The sequence below is a fragment of the Perca fluviatilis genome, chromosome 21 (assembly GCF_010015445.1).
Source record: "Perca fluviatilis chromosome 21, GENO_Pfluv_1.0, whole genome shotgun sequence".
Lineage (NCBI taxonomy): Eukaryota > Metazoa > Chordata > Actinopteri > Perciformes > Percidae > Perca > Perca fluviatilis.
The window spans coordinates 31,410,442-31,435,128 of NC_053132.1; the positions used below are offsets into that span (position 1 = coordinate 31,410,442).

The 24,687-nt window shown below is 41.4% G+C and overlaps 1 protein-coding gene across 4 annotated transcripts in view; it reads left to right on the forward strand.

Moving 5' to 3' along the window:
* jmjd1cb (jumonji domain containing 1Cb) overlaps nt 1–24,687 on the forward strand; it is a 162,187-nt gene that overhangs the window by 94,595 nt on the left and 42,905 nt on the right. For 3 of the 4 annotated variants that reach the window (XM_039787520.1, XM_039787521.1, XM_039787522.1), the window contains exons 3-4: nt 12,384–12,497; nt 24,231–24,336. In XM_039787520.1, coding sequence (XP_039643454.1) covers nt 12,384–12,497; nt 24,231–24,336 — 220 coding nt within the window. Of the gene's footprint in view, nt 1–5,427; nt 5,746–12,383; nt 12,498–24,230; nt 24,337–24,687 lie in introns of those variants that run through there. The other variant, XM_039787523.1, reaches the window with a different exon arrangement.

The following is a 24,687-nucleotide window of genomic DNA, read 5'->3' on the forward strand; positions in this document are numbered from 1 at the left end:
TGAGTCTGGGTCTGTTTCCAGCTGGATGTTGGGAGCTGTGGTGTCCTTTCCCTGAGACTTGGCTGGATCCTGGAGTGCCGGTGCCATTCAACCGGGTGACTCTTCTTCTGTGTGCCGACCTGAAGGCCACATTCTGCTTCATAACGAATCATGCACAAGATCAAGGAACTGATGGGAATACATTTCACTGGAATTGTACCTCGTGCAAGTTCATGTGACAAATAAAATTGATTGATTGATCATTAGGCTTTCTTTCATATGACCTGTTACTGTCAGTTGCTGTAAATGTTCCAAAGTTGGCAATAAATAGTCTTTAACATTATTTGCCAAATTGTGAGGGTCTTTTTAAAGGAAAACCATCTTGGCAGGTTCACATAGCCAGAAGGGGGGAGTTTTCTTCATCTGAATCGAGGGTCTAAGGATAGAGGGCGTATGTTGTACAAATTATATAACCCCTTGAGACAAATTTGTGATATTGGGCTGTATAAATCAAATTGACTTGATTGATTTACTGCTGATATACAGTATAAACAGACATGCAAGTTGGGTGGAAGTTATAGAACAATGGAATGCAGCACAATATATGATGCACACATTTAGTGTTGGGTCATTGGGAAATTTAAACCTTTGTCTTTGGCATCCTAAGTTTTATTAGGTCATTGTTGGGACATTTTACAAATCAATGTGCAGGAACGCTTTGAGAAATATTGTATTCACAGGATTTTTGCACCATTGGGATTTGTGGGGTATTTATTTGACTGGATTAAGAAAAACTTGCCAATAGAATTTACACAAAATGTACTATATCACTATAGTCATATCTTAGCATTCCCCTATTCAATATTCCATGTGCTGTGTTCCAAGATTGAATCCATACAGCCCATTTTGACAAACATGGATTGCCCATTGGAAACCATGGAGGTTAGAATGTGGAGGTCATTCCTGCTTTAAATGGAGACACACTGCTGAACTAAATGACAGGCCACATGATGGTGTGTCTGTCTGCCACCTCTGTAGCAAAGGCAAATGGTGCAGAGCCAGCATTAAAACTAATGGGACACTCTTCTAGCTGACACACACACACACACACACACGGGCACACTTACACACACGCACGCACACACACTGTGATCTGGCTGAGTGCCCGTGTACACACCAACATTATCTGGCAGAGCTCTCCTCTGTCCTCTGTCTTAATTTCAGAGCAAGAGAGACCCAGACAGATCTTGTTTATGTTGAGAACTTAGGGTTTTATCTTATCAGTGTGTGTGTGTGTGTGTGTATTGTATTTTTTTTTTTCTTTTTAGAAATGAATTCCTGAGGAGGTTTTATCTGTAGCTGCTGCCAGCAGGGAGGATTTGATGCAAGTATCCCTGAAGAGATGCTATAAATAGCTTCCCAAAACCTCCTGGTCCTGATGATTTGTGATACATAAGCTTGTATCATTTGTCACTGTTTGTCAGTTTCTACTCCGTTTCCCACAGATAATCATTGGAAAATTAGAGCGGAGATAAACTGATGAAGTGGTTCATGTCATATCAGATGGCTTTTTGACAGCAACTTTGTTATTCAATCTGATAAATGTGCTGTACACTGATCAGATTACAGGCCAAACAGCAGATAGGCAGGAGTCAGTGTTGCAGTTGATAGAGGTGATGTAAAGGGAAAGTCAGTGATATAGAAGACAATTACACACTGAGAATAAAAGTAAGCATAATATCTTTGTTTGACTTCTCTTTACTGGCTGCAGACGACTCACGTCCTGCTGCGTTACCTAGCAACAATGGCCCACTTTGTAAAATGAAATCCAACACACACACACACACACACACACACACACACACACACACACAATCATACATAGATATCAGAATGCATCTTGTTATCTGGTCACTGTAGTGGCTCTGTTCATGATGACAGGAGAACAAAGGAGTGTGTGTGTGTGTGTGTGTGTGTGTGTGTGTGTGTGTGTGTGTGTGTGTGTGTGTGTGTGTGTGTGTGTGTGTGTGTGTGTGTGTGTGTGTGTGTGTGTGTGTGCCATCACATGCAGCTCTCTCCTTTGAAAGCTGTGTCTCTAAACTGTGTTCACCATTGTAATGCATCTATAACCCAGCTTGTCTTGCACTCCGTTGCTGTGGAGTACATCCACAGACCTACTGGAACAGTCTGGGGCTTGTATTTTGGTCATGGGGTTGTTAACCATCCAGAGAGTACTGTAAACCAGTCAACTGTTTGAAATGTAGTTTTGGTGGAAATTGGGTCAATAAAAATTCCAGCCCCTTCTCTTGGTGTCCCTCGTTCTCTCCCCTAAGCAGATGGAGCTGGTCTAGTGTAATCTCCTGCCTCCTGTGGATCTGTGTGTGCATGTGCAATTATAATTTACCTTTATGGCAGCAAGGGCTGCAGAAAAAAACTGTTGTCTCCCTACACAGAAGCAGTTCAGGCCTCTCACTCTGACACGCCATAGGAGCAGAACACTTTAGTTAATCTTTTTAGAGGCTTCCATGTTTGATGCCAGTGTAGAGAATAAGCTTCAGGAGATGGAGACTGAGCTAGAGAGTGCATCATACTTGTCTTATGTACCTACAGTACCACTACCACTGTACACATGTATTCTACACATGTAGCGGCCTGCTGAAATGGTCAAAATGGTTGTGTTTTTGTTGTATGTATTGTTGTTTGTGAGTGATACAGGATTTAAAAGCAAGTGTGTCTGAATGACTGTTGCTTTAATCCTGCATCAGTGTAGCAGATGGACTGCAGTATATTACTGCACAACTGCGTGTGTGTGTGTGCGCGTGTGCACTGTTAGAGTAGCAGAGTGTAAATCTGCTGAGCGATGAACAGATTAACCAGAGCTGGTTTGTGGTCAGCTTATGAGTTCAAAGGTGATGGCTTTTGTGTGTGTGGGTTCAGAAGCAGGGTAGTCTCGCATAGTCTCACCTACAGTATCTCCACAGCGCTGCGTCAGTGAGTATGGTCTGGCTAGACTGCTTATCATTCTGGGACAGGGGGGAAAACACTCTGGCTCGTTTGCATTTATTTAAACCAATCCCAATCGTCTTGGGCGGGGCTAAGCCCCGGATGCAGCGACGGTGCCCATGCAAAATAGATGGCTAAAATAGCGAAAGGGGAGGAGAATGCCTGACATCACGTGCCCAGTACTGTGCATTTGATAAACCAGACTGGCAGCAGGGAAGCCCGCTCTATTTCAAACCATACGCTGCAGTCATCTAAATACTTGTCTTACCCTTTTCCTATTTGTTCATTATTATGTGTTATTCAATCATGTGTGTTAGGGCAAATTGTTAATTTCACTGTGGCTTGGTAATTTTGTCAAAGAAGACTTCCCGAGTGTAATAGTGCCATTTCATTCAATATTTGATACTATCTTCCTTCTGTAGTCAAAAGCTACAAATACTTTTTTCAGTGGAGCATAGATAGTTGGCAGTGTTTATAAAAAGGCCCATAGTGGGAGGGCTTCTCTGAACTTATTAGGTAATAGGGTTTTGTATGTGTGGCCAAGATCTTCAGGAGGTAAATATCACTTTTTTTCCTTGACATTAGTTATCCCACTTTCTAACAAAAGAAGCAGTACTTTGGCAAAACCATATGTGAGCATGGTCCGCCAGTGCTGATCCACACACCCTCCAGCAAGACTACTGGGACCCAGTTAGTTTGGATTTCTGCTTACGACTCTTTACTCTTTTTCCAATGCTGCCTCATATAGAGTGTATTGAGGTGATGCCCTCGTGCAAATGGCCTATAATCCAGATTTACTAATCTAAGCATCAAAACATATTTAAGTAATTATTGATGACTTTTTGGGACCTTTGATCTCGCTTTTTCTTTTTCTAAAGGTCAGAAATTTGACTGGCACAAATTCTGGAAGTTCAAAAATTCACAATGAAATACAGTTCTACAGATGCAAGTTTTTGGGTCCACTGCCTATATCTTTGATCATGTGATACTGTTGTGAAGTATGAATTATAAGATGGCTAGCTAAGTAGCCTGACCTCTCCATGTACCTGGAATTACTAATAGTGCGTTCCATTTACCTTGGAACTCGGAAGCCGGAGCTGGGAATGACGTCACACCCGAGATGAATGCGTTCCATTTATAAGGCGCATTTTTCATTGTCCGGTAGGGTCTTGCTAAATTAGTCATCGTTAGCAATACGAGTTGATAATAACGCGTGCATACAAACCGCGTAACAACAAGTCCACAGATAGAAGTTGGACAGGACTGTGTGTACGACTGATTTAGTGAGACACAAATAAGACAGAAGTGCTAATAACTGTATGTTACTACAGCTTTCACAACTGTTGATGCACGGGGCAGCCATGTTGGATTTTGAACCCGTGGTGCTGCGAGGTAGTCCGAGTTCCAACCTTGGAAATTTGAGGTCATGGGGCGTGTTTCGACTTTGACCTCGGAAAATCCAACTTCCAAGTAAAAAAAGGAACGCACTATAACCCCTAAGCCATACCTTAATTGGTGAAGTAACCCATGGACTCTGTCATTGGAACATTTCCCTCACCATGTTCAGACCGCTCAGAACTGAGCTGGAGGTATGTCAATTAAAGAGAAGGAGGTTGGATTACAGCAGTACACTGGTGGTTTTAACTAAACTGATAAGGTATGGGCCCTCCCTCCTTTGAGCCTGCTGTTGCTGGAAAGCAGCTCTGATGAGAGCGGTGAGACAGTCATGTTGCTGTAAAAGCACCAAAACAATGAGATGAAAGACCAGGGGGAGCTGCAGATTTAGTGGTAGTTCTCTGTGGGATCATCACCACGAGCAACCCTTTTTACATTACACATAGTCATTTGATCCATGTTATACATTATATAAAAGTATCAGTGCAGCTTGAAATACTGGGTCTTAATCACTGTCATTATCAAACTGTACCAACGCAGTTGTGTAAACCTACTAGATCAATGTAATAATTCAGTTTCACACAGTGACAGTAGACAAATATAGCATATAAATATAAATCATGCATTTTAACACTAGGTGGAAATTAGGTCTGAGTGTGGAAACTATGGTTTATTGTATTCGGCTCTGCTTTAGCATTTTTTCCCAGCCAGTTCTATTAAGATGGCTTTAGATAATGAGTTTAGAGTTGGATACTTTAATCCTTTCCTTTACTGATATGTTGTCTTAATACTGAGATATAAGTATAGTGTTAGGAATATGTGTGTGGAAGGAAACGACTGTCAATAAAACTGAATTGAACAGAGCAGAGGGGGAGGAGTGGGTGTGAGACAGATTGCTATAGAGAGAGCTTAGAGGCAGGGAAATTGAAAGCGAGCAAGTGAAAGAGGGTGGTGAGTAAGAGAGAGAGAAAGAGGCTGCGTCAGGAGAGAGAGAGAGAGAGAGAGAGAGGAAGTGTGTGTCAGCCGTCCCTGCCTCCGTCCCTGCCTCCGTCCCTGCCTCTGTCCCTCCTTCTCGCTCCTTTCTACCCCTTCTTGCGTCACTAGCAGTTAAAATGTCGGCTGTGTAGCTCGTCCTCTGCTCTGCTTTTTCTCCCTCTTGGCCATCTGTCTTTTCTTACAAGAAGAAACCTCTCTCTCTCTCTCTCTCTCTCTCTCTCTCTCTCTCTCTCTCTCTGCCTTTTTACCCTCGTCATCCTGTATTTTCTTTCTTCCTGCCTCTCCCCTGCTCGCTGGATAAAAGCTAGTTTTGTCAAGTGTTTTTCTTCAGAGCCGTTGCTCCTTGGCATTGCTTGGAGCCGGAGGAGAGAGGTAATGTTACAGTTTTATATCCTCTGCTGTCGCTCAAATCGCTGCTGTTTTTCATCTGAAAACCAGAGTTGAGTTTGATCCATGAGACTGAAGTAACAAACTGTTCTAATCTTTTCTGTCCAGTGTGTGTGTGTGTGTGTGTGTGTGTGTGTGTGTGTGTGTGTGTGTGTGTGTGTGTGTGTGTGTGTGTGTGTGTGGGGGCCTGTAACAGTCCCTGAAGATGCTGTTACATTATAATCTAGCTGCGTCTTCTATGCCTCCTTACGACATACTAATGTTGTGGTCTATACCACAGCTTTGTCAAATGTGATAATTTGTCGTGTTCGTTGTAGAGCAGATGGTGTCGTTGGAGCAATTCCAGAATTTTATTTTATGGATTTAAGACCTCACAAAGTATTATAGTGCTAGTTCATTCCAGTTTTGTGTGCCTAAACTCCATTTTATATATCTGTCTATGATGCAGACTTTTCTATTACACTGTGCAATACAATCTGCCTCAAATTGTGATCTGGAATCACTGCACTTGTGATAGATGAGTAGGAGGTACCCGCTGTATGTCTTTCTGTCTGAAAAGGGGACTTCAAATTTTTGCTGATATAATTAGTGGATTAATGATTATTTCATTGCCAGAAAATCTATTTCCAACTATTTTGACAACTGATCTTTTTTCATCTATCATTTCAAGTCATGTATTAAGCAGAAATGCCAAACATTCTCTGGTTCCAGCCTCCCAAATGTGTTGCAACATTGTAAATGGAATCTATTTAAGTTTTGAGTTGGTCGGACAAAAACCGCAAGATGTCACCATGGGCTCTGCGAAGCTGTGATGGCCACGTTTCACCTTTGTCTGACATTTTCTATAATAATTAATTGAATAATTGTAAAGACAAAAGACTGATTAATTCATACTGAAAATCAGTAGTTGCAGCCCTACTTCAAATGATCATTGGCAACAATCACACCATCAATCGAACAGCCGTCTACAGTAGACCTATGTCACTCTATAACAGGATCCTTTCAGTCCATTCTTAATCATGACAAATTATATATATAGTAGCACAGCAGTTGTGGAGAGGGAAAGAATGTAGTTCTCGTGTAGCAATACGGTAAATGATTTAATCTAAAATTTCAGCCCACATTTAGGAGCAGCTGTGCTCTTGCTCCCTCTGTCCTTCTGGCTACTGTAGCTCCGCAGCTCTCTGCTTTCACTTTCAACTGCTGGTTCTTTCCAATGCATTTCCTTTGCTTTATTACATAAGCTACATATTGCTTATGTTTTCTTGTTGCTCCACCATAAATGATCGATGCGCTGGTGTTTCTCTTTGCCGAACCGACCACTAGCCAAGAGCAAAACTGACTCTGCATCTGTGTTAAGCCAGGTACTTTAAATCGGCCTACCTGGTTATGAGAGCTGACACCCTATACTGATCGATTAGCCACCCACTGCTATTTTTCTCAAAATAAGATTTTCTTCAGTAACCGTTTGATTACACATATAACAATGAAATCTAGATCCAGATGGGTGTTCTACCTAGCCTGGCTAGGCCGGTCCAATCAGTGAACAGAGGGAGTGGCTGAGAACGATGACCTTGAGGACGTGCTCTAGTTTGAGTTGTAGTTCCGTAATGGCGGCGGAGAAAGATGCGAGCGAAGCCATTCGGTCCGTTGTGGCAACGCTGCCGAATATCCGGAAGTTAAAGCCTGAGCAAGACCAATCTTTGCTGAGTTGTGTTGGTGGCCGTGATGTTGTGGCCCTCCTCCCCACGGGGTTCGGGAACGGTTTGATTTTCCAGCTCGCTCCATTAGTGGTGAAGGAGTTGGCTAAGGCTAACGCTAGCGATGCTAAGCCGACGTCACGACCAAACGTTAGCGATTGGTTATGGCAAGCAATTAAGCTCCACGCCAATCCCAAGGAAGTTAAAGGTGCCCTGCCACACGTATTTCATGACTTTGTGGTAATGTCTGAAGTTCTACCATGGTTACCTTGCCTTGGTTACCTTGTTTCAAGCCATTCTAGCGTGGTATAGAAAGAAAGCCTACAGGAAGACCAGCTTTTGTAACTGGCCTGATTTCTCTGCTTATTTCTTTTCAGTGGCTAGAGCTGACCTAATTTGTAATTTGTGGTAAGTTTATAAGATGTACAATTAGGATGATTTATGTATAAAACTATCGGACTCTGTAGGTCTCGCTCTCCCTCTCTCTCTGACCTTCAAAGGATAATGGCCCCCCCGGATGACAAAGCGTTAATGCGCCGTGTGTGTGTGTGTGTGTGTGTGTGTGTGTGTGTGTAATAGCATCTCTAGGTTAGTTAGTGATGCATGAGCTCCATCATCTTCACCTCTTCATCTCCTTTACATTCTGCTGCACTTTTCCTTATCAATTATTCAACACACAATCCAGTCTGCAAACACACACACACACACACACACACACACACACACACACACACACACACACACACACACACACACACACACACACACACACACACACAGGACAGCAGAGGATGTGTTGTGTGTTCATGGAGACTTATCTGCTGTCTCAGAATGGTATTTTCTAACAACTGTCCTCTTCAGATGTTATTCCTGCCTTGGAGCTTATATGTAAATATGTTTTGTCTTTAGTTCTTTATGAAGACATAAGTGAGTCTTTGTTTTTTATAGGTCCACTGGTTTTAATGTGTGCTGTGTGTTGACAGTAAGTGAATGTGTCTCTTCTCTGCTCATCCACTCTCCTGCTGCCTGTCTGGAAATGCGCAGTGACAGAATGCTTTTTCCTGGCACACTGGCAGATGTGACCCAATTGCGGTTGAGTGTGTGTGCGTGTGCGTGTATGTGTATGTGTACTGTGGACAAGTCATTTTAGAGGGGATGGAGGAACCATCATGTCCTTTCAATTTGAGAGAGAGAGGAATGAGAGCAGAGATCCACAGATGGCAGCCATGCTCTGCGTTTAAAGCTGTTTATTTTAGAAGTTAAAAATTAAACCTCCTAAATCCAGGAATGAGAAGACTCCTATTTCCACCAATCATGCCATTTCTGTGGGCCTAGTCCTAGATGAATCCAGTACAGGTCTGCCTAATATCCGCTTCACTCAACACAATTAACATCTATGTATGTAAAATCACTTCCTTTTTTGTATTCTTTCTTGACAAAGTTGGCAAAAAGGTGTTTTTCACAATGTTGGTCCTAATTCGGTTGATGAATTATTCTTTACCAATTTAACAATAACTCATCAAGACCAATTTGTTTCTAAAGATAGAAATTAGAAGACTAAGAATCAAAGCTATTACTGCTAGGTGTGAGTTAAGGGAGCCAGTACACAATAAAGCAAGCCAGGATATGAATCATTACTGAAAGGCAGAGTGAATCAGTCCGTATCTTCATTTATCCTGCCTTTGCTTTCCTTTTCCACAACAGACCTAACAGAAGACCTCTATAGTTGGTACGGAAATTCATTTTAGCCCTTGAAAACAGCAGTTCACAAGGATAATCTCACCGCAAGGGTCAATAGCAACTGTTGTTGAGCTTTTGATCATATCACACAATCTTCCCCATGAAAATGGAAATTTGAACCTCTACAATTCTATGGCAACTGGGCAAAGTCATCATGTGATATGAGTCAAAGCTCTAAGGTCAAGAATATTCAATAATTCATTCTTGACCTACTCTTGACTCAAGGTTCGCTTTCTCTGCAGCTTTCAACATATCTCATGGGCTTCATCAGCAAAATTTGAACAAAAACTCTTCTGTCAGAAGCTTGAAGACCTGTGCACATTTTAATCTGAATCCGATTGGACAGCAGAGACAAAGCTGCAAAAATCATTGTCCACAAAATGTGAAATATTTGTTAGATAATGTAATACCTCCAGGCACTCGGAGCATTTCTTCAGCTGCTCAATGTGTGCCAGATAAAACATGAGGCCTCCAGAACACACACACAGCTGAGAAATGCTTCAGACCTATTCAGACCAGTTAGTCAAAGGTGCCTTTGACTGCTGAGAGCATTTCCAGTGTGAAGGCCCTAGAGTTTGGATCTGGTGTTGGATTTGAAGTTGTGTTACATAGGCATATTTACCACCATGTTAAGATCTACAAATGTGTGTCGACACAGTTGAGTTATTCTCTTTAGCTTTGAGCTTTACCAGCCTAGTGTGCCTGCAGTGGTTGTCACGGTAACAAGCCTACTTTATGTGTTCTGTGTTAAAAGGCTGTAAACCTTGCCAAGGTCCCATCATGCATTTGCACCTCCTCTACCCAACATGTACACCAGGTACAATGGAAGAAAAACGGTGTATAGAAGTAGTACATGTATATGTGAGAATGTTTGTATCTTGCGTGTTTTGGCCAGAATACCTGTTTTGTGTTTGCATACTGTGTATAAACCAGGGTTCTTCAATGTTTTTTTAAGCCAAGGACCCCTTAACTGAGAGTGAGACGGATCAGGGACCCCCTGCTACATACTGTATATCGAATAAAATGAAGTTGCCTATTAAACTGTGCCTACAACAACGTATGGGGGGCCTAAAGCTTTTATACATATCTTTTTATGGCATAGTACAATACTAAGCTATTCAAATATTTGTTGGCATGATTTTATCAACCATGTCAAAAATAGTAGAAACCATAAGGAAACTCCAAGGCTCTCTCTTGTAGAAAAATAAAAAATTTGACTCCCTGACGAAGGCTTGTTTGCCGAAACGCGTCGGAGTTTTTAAAGGTTTATGATGACCAAGCCATAAATAAAGGCTTTTTAATTTTTCTACAAGAGAGTGCCTTGGAGTTTCCTTATGGTTTCTACATTATGTTTATCCCATCCAAAGAGCACCTCAAGCTAACATTTTGAGTCCTGGAAGCGCTCCGTTACAGACATTTGATATGTCAAAAATAGTGTTTGTGGTTTATAATCTGAAAACTCTAGGAAGTTATCATGGCGGCAATTATTTTACCTTTTGTTGCAATGGTTGTGAGATAAGCTTTAGAAATACAGGGTTCATGTTTAAGGTAATCTACTAGGAGCAGCGCCTTTCCAGATGTCTGGCAAAAAAGTTGAGCCACTTTCTGCGTTTTTCCCCCCGTCTGTGTTGGCCCCAGTGCTGCATCAACAGACCAGCCTCATTCAGGTGAATAAGGGGGCTGAGGGTTTTTTTACGCAGCAAAAGTCTGTTTGAATGCAGCCTTAGTCAGATTTTTAGAATCCTGGCTGTAGCCTAGAGGCTGAAGATGTTGGGATGCTGTGGCATGGTAAATATCTTATTTAAGTTTCTGATCCACCTCTGCTATGTGCTTTCTGAACTCAAGTTATGTAGTAATGTAGTAAGTATGTCAGTAAGGCAGAGGATAAATTAGATTGTTGCTCTTGTGTTCTATGCTGAAGATCCATTGGAGAAGCATTTTAATTATGTTCCATATTCTCATCCTATTCTTCTTAATATTATCAAAATGGGGATATTAGTGTGCATGTAAACATCATCGTGTTCTACAATGATGCTCCAGAGTAGGACACTGGTCAAGACTCTGGTGCAGCCTAAGGGAGACAAAAGAGACTTGCACTCCTACAGTAAATAAATACAAATTTTGTCCAAAATAATGTCCAGTCGTGTTGCCTTTGCTGTCAGCTGCATTCTGCCAGTGTAGGCTGGACATGTGAGATGTAGGCAGACAGAAATAGACCTGCACACACTTATCATGTTTTGCTTACAAATGTGATCCAGCCAGCCACACACAAGCATGCCACACACACACACACACACACACACACACACACACACACACACACACACACACACACACACACACACACACACACACATACACACACACACACTTGTCTACTCTAGCTGCCCTAAAATAGAAAATAAGAAGTGATGTAGTAGTAGGTAAACCTCAAGACACTTCTTCACCCTGATGAATATAGCTGTGAATAGTTTGACTGCACATCAGTGGAAATAAGGAGCCTGGTCTCTGTCTTGTATGTGCAGTAACAGCTGAGCTCAGGCCGCAAGCTGACAGACATTGTGTGTGTGTGTGTGTGTGTGTGTGAGTGAGAGAGAAAGTGCCAGCATCAAAGTGGAGTGTACAGCCTTTGAACTGTCAGACTTCCTCTACTTATTAATTTATTCATCACTCTGGAGCTATCCTTCTATCCCCTGCTCTGTCACTCTCTCTCTCTCTCTCTCTCTCTCTCTCTCTCTCTCTCTGCCGCATTTCATCATGTCTCCGCTCTTCCTCCCTCTAATCTCTTCTGTTGCTCTGTCATTCATCTCTCTTCCTTCATTCCTCTGTTTCCTCTGCCTCAATTCTCTAACGTTTGGTTTATAGTGTTTTTTTGTCATTGAGAAGTAGAGCTACAAAATGCATTGTACACGCATTGTTTATTACATATTTCTTGAAGCTCACCTGGTAGAGCGTGCACCCGTATACTGTATAGAGGTTTGACTCTTTACCTGCGTCCCTTTGCTGCATGTCATTCCCCCCCTCTCTCCCCCCTTTCAAGTCTAAGCTGTCCTATAAAATAAAGGCCTAAAATGCCCAAAAGAATAATCTTAAAAAAAACCGAACTGTCCTACTGATATTATTATGTTATTGGGCAATTGTTTCTGTGTTGACCATGTTGTGTTTTTTTTTTTGTGTGTGCAGGCGTTTAAGCCAGTGGTGGGGAAGAGCCTGTTGTCGTCAGTAACAGCGGTGGAATTCTTATTAGACCGACAGCTGGACTTCCTGTCTGACCATTCAGCCTTCCAACCATACCAGGTAACAATCCCACTCACACTGAATGATCATCAAGCCTTTTTGAATTTGCCCGCTGGGCCTGATTACTACAGAGCTTTAGTTCAAGCAACATCTGTAACCACCACCCTTACCGTGCCATGTATCTGTAACAAACTGCCACCTGATCAATCTAATTAATCCCTAAAGACATCTGATACCTGCAGAAGAATCATTTTGACTTGAGGCTTGATGACAGTGTACTTATTTGCTTACTTTTTTTGCTTTCTTGCTTGGAGTTAGATGAGAAGATTAAAACCACTCTCCTCAACACAGTAAATATGAAGCTACCGCCACACGTGCACGTGTGCGTGTGCATATGTTTGATAAGTATTAGCCTCATTTGTCTATAAAAGTATGTGCAACTGAAAGCTGTGCATAGAAATAATACTTGCCTTGCTATGAAGAAAAAATAGTTTGATTACAATTAATTATAATAATTTTCTATTTTGTAAATACCTAAAAGGTGATATCACTTTAGGTAGCAAGGCATTGTGGTTGAATTGAATTTAGACATGTTCCCACTTCAGGAAATACTAGTTCCTCTTTTACAGCAGACAGGAGTAAGAAAGCAGAAATAATGTCTAATTGCTTTTTATTTCCATTTCAGAGCAGTTAACACTATGAAATAAAAACAGATCAAAGCAAAAAAAAGAACTAAAAATATGTCCTTTGGCAGATGTACACATTGTAACTGGATTCGCTAACGAAGAATTAGTCATTCACAATTAGTTCTAGGCTGGATACTGCAGCCATGGAGTGCTGTTGGCTCTAGAGAAGCAGCCAGGGTTGGGCGCTGTGTTCCATATGGATCGGCCTCTGCCAGGGTTTAATGTGAATATAAAGCTGACATGTGCAGCCACAGTCTGTCCTCTGAGTGATTTTACACATGACTGTTCATTACTGAGTCATAAATTACACACACTCATCCACACACATTATTACTGACTGATGCATAGACACACAATGGATACTGTAGCTTCACAATTGGCAGTAAATATCTGAGGGATGTATACTTCTGTTATGCGGCTGTGCATTTGATGAGAGTGTGTGATGTGTGTGTGTGTGTGTCGGTGGTCTGTAGCTGAACACAGCTTGTTGTATTGTGCTGGCTGGAACACTGTGTTCCACTCAGTGTCAAGCAGGCGGGAAGACTGTGTTCTGCACATTCACAATCAGTCATCAGTTTGTGCTTAAGACAAGTCCAAATTCTGAGAGAGAGAGCGAGACAGAGAGAGAGAGTCTATTTCTATTTTTCCTTTTGTTTCCAGCCAATCAGAAGTCAGATCCACTGTTGCTGTGTCCTCTGGTGACTCATGCGTTGGATCTGTGCAGTAGTTTCTGTGGCTGTCCACTGATTCTGTCACAGTCAGTGATCACAAATGTGCCACACTCTATGAACAGATGTGATGGGCATTGCTGGTGGTAGCGAAACATACAATATTCTGGGAGCTTGATGGTAATACAGTAAATGAAGTTGCCCGTGTATGTTCTCTTTAGCTGTACTGTAATGAAAAGTGATTTCCAAGTTTGAGATGTGAGATCATTTGTTTTGTCATTAGATTGACTATTGACTATTGGGAGAGGGAAAAAGTTAACAGCAGACAACACTACTAGCAACTCTATTAGAGATACACTGGACGCTCAATGCTTGCTTTCATTTTTCCATCGACATGGCATTTAAACGGCTAAAAGGCTAAAGTTTGTAGAACTTGCAGATAACCTGTATTAACCAGATTAAACTTCATACATGAAGGTTAGCTCATGTCTAACTACCATGTAGAACTGGAGTAATTGGTACAGGGGAAAAAGAAGGCATGAAATGTTGGCCTATATACAGTATATAACTAGCCTGGCTCTAAAATGTTCTCAAAACACTTTAGAATGTTTATTTTTTATTCTGTGGTGTTGTAGTTCTTTCTGTTGTTACTCCAAATATAATTTGCTGTATTATGAGACTAACACGCAACCTACAGTATATTGCAGCCAATCTAGACACCAGTCTTATAATGCCAATGAGGTAAATCAGGGAATTGTTTCAGACAATGTTTGCGGTCTCTGACATCTGACCTGATATAGGTCTTAAATTGCATTCATAATGGTCTTAGAAAGGTCTCAAAAAGTCTTACATTTGACTTGGTGAAACCTGTAGAAACCCTGTTTAGGTGATAAACTGAGTTTGTGGTATTTCCATATTATTTTGACAGAGTTAATGGTGTCCATCACCAATCTGTTATGTGTTCAACTTAAAGTAGCCTAGGACCCGTCTCCTCCACTCTGTGGCTAGATGAAGCTTTAAGTAGCCAAAGTATCTTCACGCTACCAACATCTTGTTATCTCTTTCTGTTTCAGGTTGCTGTGACCATTGAAGTTGTTGCTTTCTGTACTGATATTTGAGGTTTCATCTTTCCTGTTTTCCTATCGTTTAAGTGTGGATGGGGATTTAACAGAGATTTGCTGAAATGTCCTTCTCTGGATGCTTCACATTGTGAAATCTTTTTAAATGTGCAACGTTTTGCTGCATAATGACAAGTCAGCTGCATGTCTGACATACATGTTGTCAGCTGCATGTCTGACAAAACATTTTTTTTAAATATAAGCCAGAGATCACAGATGTTACTTACCTATTGCTAGCATTGTTTTTGGAGTAACTCAAACCTTATGATTGTAGCTAGACTTTCACACCAGTGGCATTTATTTCATATCTTTCGTTAGAGCCTTGCTGGCAAAATTGTATAAAGTGCTGAAAACCACTCATTAACAAGTCATAATGTAGTCCATTTAAAGTGCTCTGCGGCAAGCACAGGATCTATGTGTCCCAGTGTATTTTGCAGTACTGTGTTATAGCCTAGTCTGATGCAGGATACTGTCTGCATGATCCCCAGTGTCTTGTCCTATTTCCTGTAGAAGGCTGACACACACACACACACACACACACACACCTGACATCTGTGACAGTGACAGTGACAGCCTGTCGACTTACTCGTCTCTCTGTGGAGTCTGGCATGACCTGGACATAGCTGGACTGAGTCTTACATACTAACACACAGGCACACCTCTAGTTTGACAGTTGAAATTGGATCTTTAAAGTCATAAACTGAAAGGTTCTGTGTTAGTAAATCAATCCATATAGCCACATTGCCATTGATTGGCTTGGAGAGTACAGTACAATCTATAATGTTGACCTAAAGTAAAGCTGCCGATGTAAAAACAATAGAATCTCTCCTCATATGATGAACCATAGATAGTACTTTACATAGATTGACTGATGCAACAATTGCTTGTCTTTGTCTTGGGTCAACATGCCGGAATGTTTGGTTTATTGTTAGTTAACGTGTTATTTATCTATTCGTTCAATTATTCAGTCATTCAATGTCTCTTCAGCAGTTTTTTCACCAGTGTAAGTTCTCCTAGAGCACAGCCAGTCATTGGTGTCTCAGACACTGTGAAACCAAGAGGCTTTGCTATACACTTATAAACAAAATGCAGTGTATTATGTAACAGCTGCTCAGACACAGAGCAGAGAAACGTACTAGCCCAGGAATGTATGTTTTGACTGGCTACACCTGCTGCGCACACACGGCGCTGCTCTTGTGTCCGGTGTAGCCAGTTTCATTGATTATAGTGAAAGCGTAGTGTTGGAACGTCTGCTCGTTACGCGTGCAATGTAGCCAGCCCAGGAACAAGAAACAAATTGCCTGTATGTGTAAAAACAGCTTTATCTGGCGCATCCCTTTTTATAAAAAAAAGATATAGAATAATTATATAATTTTGTCATTCTTTCGGGGGTGGCGTAACACATGTATCGTACATGATCAGGCCATATTCTGCTTTAATTCTTGTCCCTACAGTAAATCGGTACATTCTGTTGTTTACTTTGTGATACGGAGTGATGGTGACCTACACTTGTGTGCTTATAGAGCTGGAGTTACATCCTGGTATCTTCTATGCCTTTTATTATATTGTGTCACTGTGACAGAGAGCGAGGTTGCAGTGAACTGCAGTTGTTTTTGTTAGCTGTGTGTTCGTGAAAAGCAGCAGATGACGGATCACGTTGTCCTAGCTATCTACAATCTCCACCCGCATCAGAAACTTGTAGAAGAAGACAAAAGCGGTTGATCACAGTTCTTGTTGTTGTCACTTGGTATCTCCGTAGTAACTGTAGCCCTGATGTGTAGTTGCACTTCTTAGAAGGCGCACATCAATTACTGTGTAGCTATGCATGTAACCCCTTAACGCAGAGCTATAAATGAAGTCATCTTTGCAAACACGGCAGAGATGTTCAACTCAGCATAGTTTGCAGTCACGATCAGAAGCCATGAAACCTCTCGCCCGATTCAACTCCAGACCAGGTCAGCTGACGATGCATGTCAGTATTTGTATTCCAAAGAACATCGTGGGTAGATAAAGAGCACAAGTTATTCAGTCATTTTTGCTGCGATAACCTTTAAGTGGATATTTAACAGAGTCAGATCGCCCTTGTCAGTTCTACATATATCCAAACCTTTTATTAAAGTATAAACTGATCCCGTATACTGTATTGTGATGGAATTGTAATGCATTGTTTTTTGTTAGTATAGCTCCTTTTCAAACTGAGAAACACACTGCCCAATCACTATTTGTTGCCGCACAACCAGAATGCACACACTTAAACTTCCACACTTTCCCAGTCCCCCACATCAGCAGTAACTGCAACCATCTGAAGTGAGGGAAAGTGGTAGCCTCACTCTCCTGGCAACAACTTCAGAGATGTACACACACACACACACACACACACACACACACACACACACACACACACACACACACACAGAGCTGCCTATTCTTCTGGAGACCTTTGAACCCCACTGAGCAGTAAAAACAGTTTGACTCTCTCTCTCACACTCACTCAGAGCAATGAAGCTGTGGCCACTCCCCTCTCTGTTTTTCCAGTTGGACAGGAAGACCGGAGGGAGGGAGGAAGAGGAGGGAGGGATAGGGAGGGGGCTACAATCTGTTTGGCATAAACTGTACAATGAAGTCACTGTTTAGTGGGCCAACCCAGCCTGCTGCTTGTGTGTGTGTGTGTGTGTGTGTGTGTGTGTGTGTGTGTGGCTAGAAAGTTATGGTGTGTGTTAAGGCTGAAGGACAGGCAGTGGAGATTAAAACTGTTAGTGCTGAATCAGTTTGACCAAACTACACACACAGAGCAGTGTGTTTTCCAATGTATTGTGCTGCTGTTACTCACTCACTCACTCACTCACTCAGTCACTCACTCACTCAGTCACACACACTCTCTCTCTCTCTCTCTCTCTCTCTCTCTCTCTCTCTGTCTTTCCTTACCCTGCCCCCTCCTCCCTGCTGTCACATACTTCACCCCAGTGTCACGTTACTTTGACAACATCTCGTGTGCTTACACATAGACACACCCAGACACACGCTCACACAGACACCTGTGGTGTCCGGTCACACTGTTGCTGGATATAGAAGGATTGCCTTACATGTGGTTGCCAGATCACTAACTACCAACAATAGGCCTCTCATTTGAGCAGGCGGCAATTGATTTGGCCCAGTGAAATGACATCTGTTAGTGGTAGATTATCAACATAAATTCCATAACTTGTCTTGTGTTAAGAAAACTCTGAAAGACGTGTCACTTAGATTTCTGAGGACGAAGGAGAGGCTGGAGTCGAATTGAAAGTTTAAGTAAAAGGTTTAATGAAACAACACGGTGAAAACAACAGTCAAAACACAATCAAACATAAAACATGAAACATAAAACACTACCAGCAGCAGACTGCAAAACACGCTTCCCCTGTGGGGTCACAGTTAGCAGCCATGCGACATGACAAAACAATACGCTGTAAACAGCGGACTTCAACGTGCTTCCCCTGTCGGGGTCACAGATTGAAGCCTCGAATCTTTCTCCTGCTCCCACATTTATTCCTGTCTCTCAGGATAAGGACACACCTCTGAATTTCAAGTCACAGACTAAAGTTGTTTATCATGGAAGTGTTGATTCTACAGTAATATGCATTTCCTTTGTTCTAATCACGTCTAGCTCAACAGGGGATGGCTCCCCCAAAAAGAGACAACAGTTACCTTTCCTGTGGGGACAATGAGTCTTCTACAGCATCTACTTTCATGCTAAATAACCGACATGACCTAATCAATTCTTTAGAAGCTTGAGTTTGGGTGAGGCAGTCAAATGCTGATTAGTGTATTTGATTAAATCTACCTGCAAACTGCATATAACCAAAAGTACATTGTTTTCAAAACGTAAGCATAGTTTTAACTTTTTACAACCTAACACTTGGAACTTGATCTTGTTGTGTTCTGTGTGCTCCATTAAAGCAGATGTCTGTACTATTTACATTTGACTAAAGATGGATTTCAGGGAGAGATACACACCAATCTGTATCATTTCAAATGAGAGTCAGTTGACTGTGACTGTTTATTGCACTTTAGGAAAGTAATATTGTGTCCTATGTAAAGCTGAAAATTGAAAAATGTATCCATTTTATTTCTATTTCAGCAACAGTGTAGAGCTGCCAATGGTATCATGCAGGAGCTTGTCAGGTATCGTCAGCTTTAACATCAGGCTTTCCAGTCAATTGTCTCTGTCATCAGAATTGGTAAATACAATGCAAATTGAGAGTGAAAGTTCATTCTCAACCTTGGAAATAATAGTTTGAAAAAAGTCATTTTTACTCGATATCCACTTACTGGCTTCTTCCACAGATTTCTGCTCTCATCAGCATATGAAGTTTGCTCAGTTTTCTTTGCGCAACTTGTAGTATGGTTCTTCAGTCATGTGATGACGATTATGGAGTATGGTTTTAGACCTGCTCAATATGAAAAGTGAAATGAGATAACTTCTTTTGGGATTTAGCGCAATATAAATAATATTGACTTGAGTGGACCTTGAATTTAGATTATTTTGTTGACATAATACTCCTAATTTTCAGTACACAACTGATGTAATACCTCACTATTCTATAGATAACTAAACCTAACCAAAGACAAAAAGTGGGCGTTGAGAAATAAGTACATCTATTATTTTAATCCATGTACATACAGTATATGCATACATATGTATACATACACATACTGGTACCTCACATAAATACGTACGTATATCAACAGAACAATCCAACTAAGTAGTAGCTACATCTCCACCGCTACGTTTTGGTTTTGAAGAGTTTTGAGCCAAAAGTGCACTCTTTGCACTCAAGGGTTTTTAGCTCCACTAGAAGAACTAATCTCTGTTTAAACTAACACGCTCAAACCAAAATATCACATCAACATTCTTATAAACTGGGCGTGCGCTAGCCAGGGTAAACAGGAGGCAGCGTATATACTCCGCCCGTTGCTGGTAGTTGCCATGGAAACAATAGTAGCTTAGTCTCAGAGAAGGAGACGTCATGACCCAATCAGGAGGAGAAACATCGGCGTCAGTGTAGCCAAAGGTCTCCGTTTGCGGCCGTTGAGACTGCAACCCCCAATTGACTTCCCAGAACATTTGGTGTGTGTGTGTGTGTGTGTGTGTGTGTGTGTGTGTTTTATTTGTTTCTGTAGTTATTTATTGTTTGTTTATTTTATATTATTGTTTTTATGTATGCACCTTCAACCAAGCAACATGGCAATAAATCTCTTTCTGATTTAATATTGCAGGATGTAAATCAGTGTTGTATATGAAATGACATGCTGTACCGTGATAGCCCACCCCTAACTCTGCATATCCTGATCACATGCTTGAGCCCCATTTGGGATTTATCGTGAATCTTTTTTTCATGCACTTTATTCTGTGCTCATATTCCATTTCACTCCAGACCAATCGGTGGTCGAGGTGACCGTGTTGCCTTGGTAACACAGTCTCTGTGTGTATCTTGTCTAAACAGGCCAACAGTGAGCCAGAATAGATTGCAGTGGTGTTAGTAGAAATAGACTCACGGGCACATACATGGGTGTTATTTTCTGTCAGAGTAAAGCTAAACATAGTTAGAGCATTGAAAGTGAAGGCTTTATGAGGCTCATATCACTGTTAGCAGGTCCTTCAACTCCAATGTTGGCAGTTTCTTTTCAGATTAAGGTGTAAGAAGTGATAGAAAAATGAAATGGAAAATATTAGGTGGACACATTATAAACAAAGCTGGTTCTATCTCTTCACACACTAGTTAAGTGTGTTCTCCTAAGTTCATTTGATATGATAGAGTACAAACAGTAGATGATTGACAGCAGGATGACCTTGCTTTAAATTGCATTGTAATACTGAGTGTATTTTGTTATCATGTACTGACAAGGCAAGGGCGCCAGATTCACTTGACAAGTGTAAAAAGTACCCTTTGTGGAATCTTTTGTGGTAAAAAGAACAAAGATCGTACTGTTACCACATCCATTCATTGATTGCTTTTGTGTGTAGAATCAACTGGATTGATTGAGCGTTTTAGTTGTGCGTTTTTTTTGTATAGCAGTGGTAAAAATAAGCATCAGAGCTCAAGTGTAAGAATATATGAGAGATGTTCATGCTGACCTCTGTAGCACTGCATTCCAGTGTGGTATTTTTAGTGTGTATGCCGGTTTAATTTAGAGCTGAACAAGGCTGGGAAACTAGAACACTGCAGCAAGGAGAGAGAGAGAGAGAGAGAGAGAGAGAGAGAGAGAGAGAGAGAGAGAGAGAGAGAGAGAGAGAGAGAGAGAGAGAGAGAGAGAGAGAGAGAGAGAGAGAGAGAGAGAGAATTTACTTTTTAAGATTCAAAACATTTCTGGAGCCATATTAAAAAGAGCGACCCTGCCTGTTACCATTATAGAGCAGTTTTGTAACACAAAGTGCTTTGCGTGCCAAGACCTGAACATAAAGATGAGTCATCTCAGCCAACTAGTCCAGAGGCTGGCTGACCTTTCACCTTCTGACATAAAAAAACAAACCACCAAGCCTCAGAGGAGTTACGCTATGACTCAGAAGATTTGACCTAACCAAATTATAACTAAGAAAAAGAAAAATACATTGCTTAGCAGTCAGGCAATAGAGAAGGGCAGACACAGACGGACCTGGCTGCCCAGAGAGGACAGGCTGTGCTGTTGTTTTGATGACGTGATGTGATTTCCAAAATTTGAAGAAAAAAATTACCCCAAATTCCAAAGTCTGACAGAAAGACAAATATAGATATAGTATAGACCAATGGCTGTCTTGTACTCATTGTGAGTAGATTTTGGTGGTTGTCTATAGAATATTAGATATCTTCTGTATCAGCCATTCATTAGAATGCAGACAGACTTGTGGCAGGAGGGGAGAATGTCCGGCTAAGCAAATGTATACATTCTTTTTTAAATATGAATACAAGTACTGTATCCTTGAAGATTCCCCCCCCACCAAAAAAAAAGCCTTTGCCAACCTTTTACCACATGAACCGTGTAACAAACACAACACACACACACACACACACACACACACACACACACACACACACACACACACACACACACACACACACACACACACACACACACACAGCAGTAAAGCAGAGTGTGCTACCAGTGTGGTGACTGTGGTTTGGTTTCTTCTTCCTCCCTCTGTCATCTGTCAGCGTTGTGTAATCAGCGTTGTGGATATGGTTGCTTCATCCTCTGCACTCCTCTCACTTTGTGACCTAGTGTGTGAAACAAACACACAAACGGAAAGCCAAGCATTTCTTTTCTCGTTCATCCATTCTTTTCAAGGCTTGTGGCTCCCTTCTTTGCTGTCGAATTTCAGCTCTGTTGTGTTATTCATATAACGGCACTTCTGTTCTTTTATGTATTTACAACCATTCCACATTTATATTTAGTTAATTGGCCAACAGGAATCAGAATTAGATTTTAGGGTGTGTAATCAGAGTATTTGTTTGTGTTGTGTGCATTTCACTATTGATTGCTAGCAGTTGCTCAACAGAAACCCTGCTGCTGCTCTTCACCAACATTGTTACTCAGTATGGAAAGCAGCACAGCAGGGTGAATGCCTGATTCTTCTATTGGAATAGTTAGTTCTTTCCTAAAACTTGGTCTTTAAGTACCTTATAATAATAGCTCATAAGAGTATTGTATTTGATGTTAGCTGATATATAGTATTACGGATGTTTAGATATTTTGACGGTTAGTTAGGGCTGAACGATCTGGGGGGGAAAAAATCTAAGTGCGATTTTTCTGCCAGATATTGCCATTACGATTTGATATGCAGGTTTTATTTATTTTTTTGCTATATATTGCACCTTCTACGATCATGTTAAATAAAGTAATAAAATAAATAGAACCCCATTGAAAATAGGACATTTCTTTACACAATCTGTGATATTATCTTATGAAAAAAACTGTAAATATAATAATGAAAAGAGGAGTAATAGTAGTTTTTTTTAAAATCCCCAACAATGTTTTTAGTTTAGCCAATCACAGCCAAATTACAGTTTGCCTTGGGGCGATGGTGGCCTGAAGACTGGTTGGTGGTTTGATCCCCGTAGGATAAATCTGGGTGGGGAAAGTGAAACCGCTCTCAGTGACCAGCAGATCAGACTGTGGTTGCACTGGGCAGCTTTAATCTGCGTCGCTGTGTGGAGAGTGCAGTCCTGTAAAGGCGCTGACACACCAACCCGATAATCGGCTGTTGGACAGTCTGGCGAGGTCGGTGACCCCAAGTCTGTTTGGTGTGTTCCGTGTTGTCGTCAGTCAGAGGAGCCGTCGGGCCTTCATTTGGGCTAATTTAACATGTTGAATCGGCCAGTAAGCAGTCGGACTCAATGAACAATCTGATGGGTGGAGTGCTAGCCCTTGACTAGTGAATCAGTGCACTTATGTTAAAACACTTACCGGAAATGACGAGCAGGATGAGCGTGACGAAAATCGTTTAAACTGACCTTTGTCGATCTGAAATGAAGACAGATTCAGCAATGTTATGGCCTATTTCTTGCTTAAAATGTTTTCAGAAACACATTTCGGGTAACTGTTTTCGTAAAATACGAGAATGTATTCCGAACAAGCCGCCATTATGGTCTGGCTTTGAAATTCGGGAGAAGCCAGACCCACGTGACACGTTCGTCCATTCAGCTGCCGGTTTTAATTTTTTGGGCGACAATACAGATTAGCACTGCCTGCTGTTATGGAGACGTATTACATCTCGCGCACGCGCAAAACGTACGCTCAAGTCGCCGTCTCTTCGGTGTGTTCCGAGGCACTTTTTGGACCAACTCGGGGAGACCGATCAGTCCGACTTCCTTCTCTGCCGACAGGTCGGTCGCCGGGTTGGTGTGTCAGAGCCTTAAAAGAGAGCATTGCTCTGAGTAACATTCCATAGATACATGTTAAAATGAAATACAATTATCATATAGCTTTTAGAAACCACAAATCATCTCTCAATCAATAAAAAATACCACGTGTGTTGGCTGTGCTGAAAGTGTTCATAGAGAGCAGGACGAGACAGAAAAGGTTTAACCAGCTGAGTTGAATCAGTGACCAATCACTGACCAGATTTCTACAATGCACAACTTTGTAGTTTGTGTCAAAGCCCTGTTGCTGCATTTTCAGGTGTATCCTAATCTCAAGCTTGTGTTTCAGTGTGTTTGATGCTGATCCTGATATCCTGTGTGTGTGTGTGTGTGTGTGTGTGTGTGTGTGTGTGTGTGTGTGTGTGTGTGTGTGTGTGTGTGTGTGTGTGTGTGTGTGTGTGTGTGTGTGTGTGTGTGTGTGTGTGTGTGTGTGTGTGTCTTTCAGGATGAGGTGGACAGCCAGAACCCAGTGTTAAGAGATAACCATCAGCTCCATGAAGAAGTGAGGGGCTGGCTCAAAGACCAGAAGGTGCAGGAAATTTTTATGCAAGGTAAGGTTTCCATCACGCTCTTTATATTACCAAGTATTACACTCTGTAGATATCAATGTTACAATGGATAAAGTGTAAAAGTAAAGAATTGTTTAGTGATGTGCACTCAGTCATCTTTTTACCTTAAAGTGCTCATATTATGCTTCATAATTGTATTTAGAGGTTGTAACAGAATATGTTTACATGGTTTAATTTTTGTTGTACACCATATTTTTGTTGTACTGCACATTGCTGCAGCTCCTCTTTTCACCCTGTGTGTTGAGCTCTCCGTTTTAGCTACAGAGTGAGGCATCTCACTTCTGTTCCATCTTTGTTGGGAGTCGCACATGCTCAGTACCTAGGTAAGGACTA